The following is a 12,360-nucleotide window of genomic DNA, read 5'->3' as shown; positions in this document are numbered from 1 at the left end:
CACACACACACACACTGAACACACCCACCTACAGTAACACACACACTCAGCAGACACACAGCAGCAGGAACATGTGGTCGGCCATCACACGCTGAACACAGACAGGCGCTGAAGCTGCTGAAGGCCCGTCTCTCTCTCTCCTGTCTGTCTCTTGTCAGACGGTGTAGATCGTCTCCCTCCACCTTTCGTCTCTCTCTGCCCGTCTCCCTGTCTCTTTGTCTCTTGTCCTCGCCGCCGCCGCTGATGCTGCTGATGCTGATGCTGACGATGAGGATGATGATGATCCAGATGAAGCTCTGATGCCGTGTCGTTGTGTGTGTGTGTGTGTGTGTGTGCGTGTGCTTATATGAAATGTCTGTGTGTTGTATGTGAGCGCGTGTCGCAGATCAGCCGGTTAATCCTCCCCCTCTCCTCCCCCACATGAAGAAAGAAAGAGAGAGTCGGCCTGCCTCCTCTTTGTCTCTCTCTCTCTCTCTCCCTCACAGCTGCAGTTTTTGTCTAGCTCACTCGACCCTTCCTCCTCCCTCTCTCCCTCTACCGCCTCAGACAATGAGCCTTCTGCTGCCACAGGCTCCGCCCACAACACACACACACACACACACACACACAGGGTTACAGAGACAGGGAGGGAGGTGAGTATAATGTTTGAGTCTGCTGTATAGCACTCTTGTTTTTTATTAGCCAATCTACAGTGTCGGGATCTACATTATTTTTATTAAACACATGCATATATAAATATGTATGTAGCAGAAATATCCTTTGAAACATGCATTGAATGTGTTTCTGATAACATTAACAAGATGAAACATAATAATAAGTGGTAGTACTGGCAATGTAGTGTAGTAGTAATGCTATTTAATTTACTTAATATTGTAATTTTATGTTTATTTTTAGTTGTAGAACAGAAGGGTTAGGGTCCGAATAATTAAAAAAATAAACAATATAGAGGAACGTTGAGTAGGAATAAACATACATAATTATACGTTGTATGTTATGTTTAATATAATGTCACTTTATTGAAATATTTTCATGTATGAACATGAACTTGGTCTGTTGACATAATGTCAGCTGGTGGATAAATATATCAGCAGGATAAAAGTAGTAAGTACACTTATATCATTAGATATGATACATATGATATCATCATGTTGTTTTTGGGACAATACATTGATTCCAACAAACTTTTAATTTTAAAATGTATAAAACATTGTTTTCTGTCTGCCTTGTAGGTTAAAAATGTAAAACATTTAACACATAGTTGTTGTGAAATACAGAGAAAAAATAAATAAGCAGAGAAAACAGCAAAATAACAAACTGGCTCACAACTGTGTCATCACAAATATGAATTTATAATTTAGAACAAATTACTAATGAACAACACTGTTCAGCCATATTGTCAAACTAGAAGTACTTCAGTACTTACTAATTCTGGGTGGTAGCAGTACTTCACTACTGTCGGATACCTAATGGTAAAAGTATTTCAGTACTCTCTGATACTCAGTTGTAAAGGACTTCAGTTCTCTCTGATGCTCAGTGGTAAACATCTCCCCCTAGTGGTAGCTGCTGTTAACACCAAGCTGCAGGTTCTCACAAACTGATCATTTCAGGTTGACACAGATAATCACGTATTGATCGTTACAGGGGAAATTCAGGTGTTACGGCAGCACAGAGATAGAAACATGTTCAGAAACGTAAAAAATAGATAATTTGAATTCTACATAATAAAATAGGAAAAAATGAATAGAAATTATACAAGAGCAAGTCAAACTCAAATTACAATGTTAGTAAATATAAACCGCCCATACGCAGTGTTGTACTTTAGCTAATACTGAAATACTGTCTCCAGCAAAGGAACATAGTGGTAGTTTCGTAACAGCAAGTCGGAGAGTTTAGTATATGTAAGAATAATAGGGTCAGATGTAAAATTTAACAGTGTACATCAGAGTATCATGATTATGTATTATACTGTTCTGTGTTTCATATCAAGATATGTAGTACATTATGCAATACACAGTATATTTAAATATATGTTCCATATACATACGTATTATGACATGATGTGGTACAATAGCAGAAATAATAATATAGTGATATAATATAACAATACGAAATACAGCAACATTGCACAGATAATGAGTATGGTAGAATATGGTGTCATTGTTAAGGGGCTAACTGATGAACTCATGTACAGACACAGAGACAGTTATGATATCTGAGGTATTTAATCATGTGGCCAAATTGACTGGAAATCCAGGGAGTTACTGGTCTGATCTGGGGTCCAGAAAAGCAGGACTACAAAGAGATGGAGAATAAAGTTTGTCATGTGGGAGGTGAACAGGACAGAAGCAGGCAACAGCGCAGCAAAGTTAACGTGGAGACGAGACGACGATCTGGTGGCCTGGTGGTCTGTCTTTGTAGGAGACTCGATTACAGGATGAGATACACCTGGAGAGGCTTCATCACACCTGTATCCATGCTGACAGTCATTCAGAGGCACAGCCCAGACTGTACTAATATATAACATACCATATGTGCTACAAAACTGTCAGTGATGTTTTGTGATATAGTCAGAGCGGTTGCAATGTTTTGATTTTTGAAAAGATTATTAAAAAAGGCAACATGTTTTCCATCTTAATTTCACAGTTTTATCTGTATGTTTGTATCGTCCTCTAAGCTTCTCAATAAGGGTTAATTTATTTTAAGCCACTGAGGAGTCAGACTCAAAGTTTATTTTACCTGTGATTCAGAACTCACCTGTACACAAAGAGCTCAGACAAACATGGTGAATAAATAGAAATAGGAAAAAGTATTTTGATTTTATCTGAAGTTTAATGTTTTTAATGTTGTGTGTAAGTGCTGATCCACAGGAGAAAGATGAAATTCGAGTTGTTGCTTCAAAGAATGTTAGACCGGAGGTGTTTCCAGGTATCAGGGAGTTTTACTGTAAAGCCTTTAGTGTCTGCAGAGGGAGCTGTGAAGTGTGCAAGAATCAGTGACTACAAGACCTCTGTGGCAGTGTTAGCTGCTGCTAGCATAACACATCCCAATCTCCCACACAATAGTCAAAGGAACAGTTGCATTGTGGGTAATGTAGGTACCAGGTTTTGACAAAGAAGAAAAATGCATGAGATGAAGATGATGTCTCTAGTTCTGCTGCATCGACTCTGTACACATAGTAGAATTGAAAAGATAATTCAGTATATCACAATAATATCAATTAGGGCTGTCAATTGATAGAATTAGGTAATGAATGACATGTTTTGTGATTAATTCACCTAAAAGATATATAACCTGTCACAGGTAGACTTCCTCAGCCTGTGTCTGAACACCTGTTGGGGGCTTCATGATGTGTTTCAGGTAGCATTGGGGGCTCCAGCTTGCTGCTCAGTGCTTTGTGTTGAGTTGACGGTTCCATCTGGTCGATTTTTAACCACGTCCTCTCATGTGCTTTCATCATGTTGACAGATGTTACAGATGTGTGTTACAGATGTTCAGTGGGTTCAAAGGGCACCACAGAGTAAATGTTGTTTTTTCTGTAATTAATTCATCAGACTTAATGCATGATTTTGACAAAGAATAATAATCCTTTAATCTTCACTGCAGCTTTAAACTGCTTCAGCACCGCGGACAGAGTCTCTGCAGGAGCCCCGCCCCGTCTGATTCAGTCCGCCAGGCTGCGTCACATAGGGAGAGACAGGTGGAGAGAGAGACAGGTAGTGGGGGACAGACAGAGAGACAGACACTGGATGACACAGGGTGGAAGAGTGATGGAGCTGCAGGCAGGTCTCTGTTTTGTCTTCCTGATGGATCTTTATTTTTAATGTTTTAACGGTCTGACCGGACAGACAGACAGACTGACGGACGGACAAGCCCTCCTCCGCTGCTGCAGAGAGGCTCGCGCCGGTCGGTCCGGTTGTCGCCATGGGAACGGTGCTGTCTCTGTCTCCGGGCTCGCGGAAAGCTGCGGCTCGTGGGCCGGAGAAGCTCGCGGAGCTCGTGGTCCAGAAGCCGTTGGAGCCCAGCGAGGAGGAAGAGGAGAAGGACGGGAAGAAGAAGAAGAAGAAGCGGCACCCGGTGTTGCTGCACGGGCTCAGCTGGAAGAAACGCCTCGTGGCCGCGAGAGCCAAGAGGAAGGGCGGGAAGAAGGTGAAGCCCGTGGTGTCCGAGCCCGGGTGCGTGCAACGGGAGCAGGCATCCAACGACAACCGCCACAGAGCGCAGAAAGCCGGACACCGACACGGACCCATCCCGGTACCCGTACCCACAGTGCCGGAACACAGCCAGAACCAGGACCAGGGCAGGCCGGAGCTGATCATCTCACCACGGAGGGTGGTGGTGCAGGTCGGTGTGTGTGTGTGTGTGTGTGTTTGCTGCCTGCGTTGCGTGCGTATGTGCGCGCTCGTGTGTAAGGCACGTGGGTTGATTTACTAAGATATCACCTGTAAAATGTTTCAACATAAAAAAACTAGGTTAATAAAAATGAATGTAATCATGAGTGACAGAGGCTTAAAAAGATGATGACGTCTATTGTTATTGACAATGAAGATTTTATTTATGAAATAATTGATATGCATTCACAGAGACAGAACAGAAACTCTAATAATAATTATACAATTGGTCTTAAAGAGAAACGGTTTACCATCACATGAAGGTTCATCATCATCATCATAATTTCCTTTATTGAAAACAGGGAAGCAACATTGAGAGCAAGCTCTCTTTTTCAAGGTTGCCCTGAATAAAGCACACATAGAAAAGCCAGTTTCTCAGTCTCAGTATTAATATCTTAATTTTCAAGTGCCAGATAGTCTTGGAGCTAGTGTGATACAAACTATAGTTAGAGACAAGTAAGATAACCAGGAAGTTTGCCAAGATAGAGTACAAGGCTGTGATATTGCCACTCAGGGGTGTCCTGGGATACTAATTCTGATTAGTAATGGAATGCCAGTCCAGGCCAATCTTTATATTCACTCCATTTGCAACAGGTCATGTATACTGTCATTTTGTTGAATTATGTTCTCCTATTTACTGTTTATGCTCGTAACATGTCCTTCAATTTTAGTTAAAAAATATCTAGAATAGCTAAAAATAGTAAAGTGTCTTAAATTTCCAGAGCTTTTCAAGTGCATTTCCATAATTAATGCAACAGGAATAAATATTCATGTATATAATGTTTGCACACTTCCTTGTTTTGCAACTGTCATTTCATCAGAGGTTTGACTGGGTTATTCATGTTATTCTTGATTTGTTGGCATTGTTGTTATTCATGGGAAACTACATTTTTATCAAAATAATGGAACATTGATGACAACATTTCATAAAAAAAATCTGGATTTAATAAATGTCAGAAAATTCACACTTGATATTGTTGAAAATATTTGTTTTCAAAGTTCCTACTATTTTCAGATATTCTATATGCGAAATCACTTATACCACTTATATCACTTTATTCATATTGAATCAACCTTTTTTTTAATTTAAACACAAAGAATTTTTGTTCAAGTGTACAGATGGCTGACAGTGAGTCATGTGAAATTTTCACAAAATAAGGAGTTGACAGTTTTTTTTTAATCATTTTAATAGTTTAAATACAACAACAATGATTTCATAAATTATGTGTTTCAGTATGTTTATAATAGTAATTCTCATTTCTATCTATTTGTTGGTGAAACATTTAAAGATGCTGCTCCCTCAGTTCATGAATTCAGGTTCCACTTGCTGAACTCCACCAACCAAAAATGATCACTGTCAGAGTGCACAAAAAATTGGCTTTCCTTTCCTCTGCAGGCATCTACAGGTGAGCTGCTTCGTTGTCTTTCTGACTTTCTGTGTCATCGTTGCATCAAACTGAAGGAGCTGTCGTCCAATCAGATCGTTCTGTGGTTCAGAAATGTCGACAGAGCACTGCTGGTTCAGGGCTGGCAGGTCAGTATTTGTGTGTTTGTGTATGTGTGTATTAACTGTCAGCATTTCGAAAAACACTCAACAGCAAAAAAAAAAAAAAACCCTCTGCCACTCATCTCCACACCTCTACACCCAGTCTCAAGATCCCTGTAGTGTTTTGACGTTCACGAACGAACTGTTTTTTTTTTAACGGCTCGTTAACATGAACGATGGGAACCGAGTCGCAGCTGGGAACCGTTCTTTTTTTTTTCCAGTTACATGGGGAGGAGTGCTGCCCAGCTGCGTGCTGCTTATTAGAAATGCAAATAGCATCACGCCACCTTGTGCACGTTGCCTTCACGTGAGTGCGCCAGTAACAAAAAAAAGCAAAGAACTATCAAAGCAGAGTGATGTGGCGCCACCCTGTGGAATATTTACAATTAATCCAGATCAGACTTTAAAATCTAATCCACACATGTCAAATAACGTTATAATCAATATTTCAGAATAATTTAAACTCATATTGGTGGGATATCTAAATTCATTCCTCCCAGTGGTTATTTCCAAGATAAAACGAATTCAGGCCAGACCGCCTTCTTAAAACTTAATAAATATAAAAATGAGCCAAATGAGCCAGTTTTTTTGAACGGCTCTTTGAAAGGAACGGCTCACCAAGATCCGGCTCCCCTCAAAGAGCCATAAATCCCATCTCTAGATCCCTGCAACTAGTCCCCTGATCTCTGCAACTAACCCTCACAACTCAGCAACTCGTCCTCAAACTTCTGCAAGTAGTCTCCTGACATGTGCAACTAATTCAGGAACCTTTGGAACTTGCCCCCTGCCTTCTACAGCGAGTCCCTAGACCTCTGCAACTGGTCTTCAGGCATCTTCAGCTAGCCCTCAGAACTCGGCAGCTAGTCCGTCAAACCCTCAATTCCCCCTGAGTGTCTGGAAAACACTTCTGGTCCCACCATGGTTCCATGAGCGCTCCACTTAAGTCATTAAGTCTGTCCATTGTTCCATTGTAAATTCTGAGTTGTGTTTAGGATCATTATCCTGTTGTAGAAGACATCCTCTTTTCATCTTCAGTTTTCGTTACAGACGATGTGATGCTTGACTTATTTATTTATTCATTCATTTTCTTTTACCATTCTCCTGCTTTCCGAGCTTCAGCTATTTTAATGTTCAGAGTGCTGGCAGCTGAATTGAAGAGTCAATGGCTGCTGATTGTTGAAACTGGGTTTTAGGAGTCAGAGCATTTATTAAGCTTCGAAATTTCCATCACTTGACCTTTTATAACAAAGACTGTGAACAAGTCATAGACCTAACAAGCTAATTAAGACCTTGAGACCTTGCTAAAAGTTATGAGAGCTCAAAACTTTTGGGGTGCCCACCACTTTGTATGGTGCTCCTTTTCTTTTTTAACTTTTTTTCACTATTTAAGTTTAAGTGCATTAACTGTATGCCACTTTGGACAATCATTTCTGCAAAATAATTTAGTAGAAAAAAATGTAAGACATTCGTTCACAGTACCGGTGTTGACTTTTCTGTCCTGTAGTGTCTCTCATTGTTAGCAGTACTCTCGTGTCTTGTCTTAGTAGTACTGGTACTCTCCTCTCTGTGGCACAACTACTTGTGTTATCCCCTTGCAGGACCAGTGCTTTATCAGTCCTGCCAGTCTGGTCTTTGTGTACCTGCTGTGCAGGGAGGCAGTGGACGAAGACACATCTTCAGAGCAGGAGCTTCACACCACCTTCCTCACTTGTCTGTACCTGAGCTACTCCTACCTGGGCAACGAGATCTCATATCCCCTCAAGCCTTTCCTGGTGGAGTCCAGCCGTGATGCATTCTGGGAGCGAACACTGGAGCTGATTGACCGGCTGAGCGGTGACATGCTGCGAATCAATGCAGACCCACACTTCTTCACCAAGGTGTTTCAGGACTTGAAGAACCAGGGTGGAGCAAGGGAGAGGGAGAGAGAGAAAGAGAAACAGGAGAAAGAAAGGGAGAGGGAGGAGGAGGAGAGACAGAAAATTAATGAGAAGCAGGAGAGAGAGAAAGAGGAGCAGCAAGAGGAGGAGAAAGAGAACAACAGAGGAAACAGGATTGATCTGGATCGTTAAGAGAGCTGAAGAAAGAAAAGAGAGAGAGGAGACCACAGTATTTGTTAATGAGACTCGCCCAGCAGCCATCGACCCGCGGAGGTCTGAATGTAAACCAGCTGTTAACCCCGTTACTATGGCGACTGAAGAGCTGTGAGATGTCTGATGAACTGTCAGATCGATTATGACCTTTGACATTCTGCTTAAAAGACACTGAAACTTGAACACTAGCTCACTTTAACTGCATGCTGTCAATCAAAAGCAACAGTATCTTCTGATTGTACCATCAACCTTACATACAAGCTCCAGCCTTATTTTGTTTAGTTGCATATGTGAAGAAAACTTAATGTGTATTTATTACATGGGGGGGGGGGGGGGGGGGGGGGTGACTACCAAGAAAGGTAGTTAGTCTTTCAAAACACTATCAATGTCTCTCTTGATGATCTGATGGTTTGAAAGCCTGCAGGATTCATCACCGTTACCTTTTACCCTCTATGAGACATACACATGTTTAATCTGGCTGTTATGGCAGATGCATTGTGGGAAGTGTAGTTTGTCAGCTACACTTGAATGACTGACTCAAAGTTTGATAACACAGTCAAAGCAGCCATGAAAAAAACAGCAGGTTTTGAGACCTGGTGATCGGCTAATGTATCTGATGTTTTCCGTCTCCTGTTTCCTTGTCTGAAGGCTGAATGTAAAACCAGTCAGGTAAACTGAACGGTGCCAACTGTTTTGTATAGAAGTCAAAGCATTGTCATAAACAACATGACTCACCTGAGTGTATGTTGCTTCTTATTTCCTCTCTTTTGTGTCACCTGAGCCATTCTACAGTCTTGAATTGTTTTCTGTTCTATTCTGTTCTTCCAAACTAAGCCAAAACATGGCAACTAGATATTTTTTCCAAGTGACCCAAAACTGATTTTTTTTGTGTGTGTGTGTCTGTTTTATGGCATAGAAAGTATTTTTAGTAACTACACAATCCATTCTGTGGATGTAGCTGTGGTTTTGACTAGCTGTGGTAATAACTGTAGCTGAACATATCCAAAATTCTACTCTACCCTTACTACCAGTTACTAGTTTGTAAGTAGTAATACATAGCCACAGTAGTACATTAATTACTGGGTTTATCAGGGTTTATTGTGTGTGTTCACCAGGACACATATCTGTACCTTGAGCCAACTCTACTCAACTGATTCCTGGACACCACACCCCCTTTTTAAACCTTATAATTTGAAAACTGTGACCATTGTGATTTGATCAAAGAAGTAGGCTACATACACTGGTCTTAGCTACTCTACTAATTATATGGGATGAGCCAAAGAAAGTGTGTCTCAAGTAAAAGATTGTGATTTGAATTTAGTTTATGTTAGGCTACAGTTGTGTCTAATAAAGCAGCAGTGGGAAAGAAAGATGCAGCTTCCATAACCAGATGTTACTGGACAGTCAGTCACATGGCATTAAACAGTCTGATCTTTTAACCGGTATAGGTGTAGAGTGTCGGGTAAGCATGTATTTTGCTGTGTATTACTACCTTGAAACTCAGGACTCCAGATAACGTGCAGGCTACGAGGGATGTGGGAAGTAGCTACCAGATTTGACTTGACTTTAGTTTACAGTAAAGTTTTCTTTAAATTATGCAACAAATGATCCTGTAAGAAAGTGAAACTATATTACAGAGCAGCTAAAAAAAGTATTGTCCTCTGAGCTGCCAGTGTTTTGTCTTAAGGTTATGCATATTATGGTATGGCATTACATCCATCTAATTACAGTCTATATTATCTAATTATGCTACCACGCCCATCATAAAATGTAAGCAAAATAACGATATCACAACACAATGTAAATTGATACTGGCACATTAATGTGACAAATTAAACACTAATGTAGCCACAGCGAGACCTACAACTACAGGCATAATTACACCAACAGCAGTGTCCGTAGTTATAGTTTTATGGAGTCAAGTCACAACTACAACCATAACATGTCATAATGATTTGTCTCTGCTCATTTTCTTTACTTCAAGTGCAGTGATACAAAGTTATCTGGCCAGTTGACTAGTCTCCGATCATATGGAGGTCTTTTTATTGTTGGATGGGAAACGTTCAAGTTTATATTTAAATTGCAGCAGCGCTGTTGTCAGTGGGCAACTAAAATCTGAAAATCAATTGAAAATAAGATGAGACGAATGAGTGTGAAATCTAAACTACAGATGTGTCGCTGCAGCTGTGTGTGTGTATCCGTCTGTCTGTCTGTCTGTCCATCTGTGCACATGCATGTGTGTGAAAGAGACTGCAGTGAGTCATCACAGCATCATTGCTCCTGTTTTTGTGAATTACTGAGACAGAGGTCACATGATGTACCTCTGCTTGCTGCTGATAGGTCCAAATTTGCTGCAGAGGGAGAGAGAGAGAGAGAGAGAGAGAATTTGAAGAATAACTGTGTATAAAGATTCAGAGAAAGAGACACAAGGACAGATGAACATAAAGAAGACCAAATTGAGAGATGAGAACGAAAGAGACACAGAGAAATAAAATGAACAAGCCAATGTGTGATTTCCTTAAACCCTGTAACTCTTCTTGATTCCTTAAGTTGAGTCTCTGTCTCCTCTCAGCCGAAGTGAGATGTGAAAATGTTTTATTCACCAAACAGGAAGTCTTCAATGCAGCGTGAAGTTCTACAACAAACAGTGTAATGTAGAGACCTATAAAATCCTGGACAAATGAAAGAATGTTTATTACAATATGGTTTAGATTATTCTCCTTATTCAGGGCCGGATCGCGGGGGCAGCAGTCTAAGCAGGGAAGCCCAGACTTCCCTCTCCCCAGACACTTCCTCCAGCTCTTCCGGGGGGACCCCGAGGCGTTCCCAGGCCAGCCGAGCGACATAGTCCCTCCAGCGTGTCCTGGGTCTTACCCGGGGCCTCTTCCCGGTGGGGCATGCCCAGAACACCCTCCCAGGAAGGCGTCCAGGAGGCATCCGGTAAAGATGCCCGAGCCATCTCAGCTGGCTCCTCTTGACGTGGAGGAGCAGCGTCTCTACTCTGAGCTCCTCCCGACTGACAGAGCTCCTCACCCTGTCTCTAAGGGAGCACCTCGCCACCCTGCAATGACCATAGGTGAGGGTAGGAACGTAGATTGACTGGTAAATCGAGAGCTTTGCCTTTCGGCTCCTTCTTCACCATGACGGACCGGTACAACGACCGCATTACTGCTGCCGCCGCACTGATCTGCCTGCCAATCTCACACGCCATCCTTCCCGCACTCGTGAACAAGACCCCAAGATACTTGAACTCCTCCACTTGAGGCAGGAGCTCTCCTCCAACCCAGAGAGGGCAAGCCACCCTTTTCCGGTCGAGAACCATGGCCTCGGACTTGGAGGTGCTGATTCTCATCCCAGCCGCTTCGCACTCGGCTGCAAACCGCCCCAACACATGCTGGAGGTCCTGGTTCGAAGAAGCCAACGGGACAACATCATCCGCAAAAAGCAGAGATGAGATCCTGTGGTCCCCAAACCAGACTCCCTAGAAATCGCCTAGAAATTCTGTCCATAAAGATCATGAACAGAACCGGTGACAAAGGGCAGCCAACATGCACTGGGAACAGGTCTGACTTACTGACGGCAATGCGAACCAAGCTCCTGCTCTGGTCATACAGAGACCAGATGGCCCATAATAAAGGGCCCCAGACTCCATACTCTCGAAGCATCTCCCACAGAATGCCACGAGGGACACGGACGAATGCCTTCTCCAAGTCCACAAAACACATGTGGACTGGTTGGGCAAAGTCCCACGAACCCTCGAGCACCCTGCGGAGGGTGTAGAGCTGGTCCAGTGTTCTACGACAGGACAAAACCGCAGTGTTCCTCCTGAATCTGAGGTTCAACTATCGGTTGAATTCTGCTCTCCAGTACCCTGGAAAAGCCTTTACCAGGGAGGCTGAGGAGTGTGATCCCCCTGTAGTTGGAGCACACCCTCTGGTCCCCCTTCTTACATAGAGCGACCACCACCCTAGTCTGCCAGTCCGTCATGCGATGTTGCAAGACAGCCGTACAACATCCAGAGACTTGAGGTACTCAGAGCGGATCTCATCAACCCCCGGTGCCTTACCACAGAGGATCTTCCGAACTTCTTCGGTGACCTCAGCCTGAGAGATGGATGAGCCAACCTCTGGGTCCCTAGCCCCTGCTTCCTCTACGGAAGGCGTGGCAATGGGATTGAGGAGATCCTCAAAGTATTCTTTCCACCATCCAACAATATCCCCAGTCAAAGTCAACAGCTCCCCACCTCCACTGTAAACAGTATTGGCAGAGTACTGCTTCCCCCTTCTGAGGCGCCGGATGGTTTGCCAGAATCTCTTTGCAGCCGACCGATAATCCT

General features: G+C 42.7%; 1 protein-coding gene across 1 annotated transcript; it reads left to right on the top strand.

Moving 5' to 3' along the window:
- Positions 1 to 3,921: 3,921 nt before the first annotated feature.
- LOC121627515 (cyclin-dependent kinase 5 activator 1-like) lies at positions 3,922 to 8,003 on the top strand. Its single transcript, XM_041966446.1, has 4 exons — positions 3,922 to 3,963; positions 4,018 to 4,341; positions 5,785 to 5,922; positions 7,533 to 8,003. Exons 1-4 carry the CDS (start codon positions 3,922 to 3,924, stop codon positions 8,001 to 8,003), a joined length of 975 nt encoding a protein of 324 aa, XP_041822380.1.
- The last annotated feature ends 4,357 nt before the right edge of the window (positions 8,004 to 12,360 follow it).

Source organism: Chelmon rostratus, chromosome 24, assembly GCF_017976325.1.
Source record: "Chelmon rostratus isolate fCheRos1 chromosome 24, fCheRos1.pri, whole genome shotgun sequence".
NCBI lineage: Eukaryota > Metazoa > Chordata > Actinopteri > Chaetodontiformes > Chaetodontidae > Chelmon > Chelmon rostratus.
This window is presented reverse-complemented; position numbering and strand designations above follow the sequence as displayed.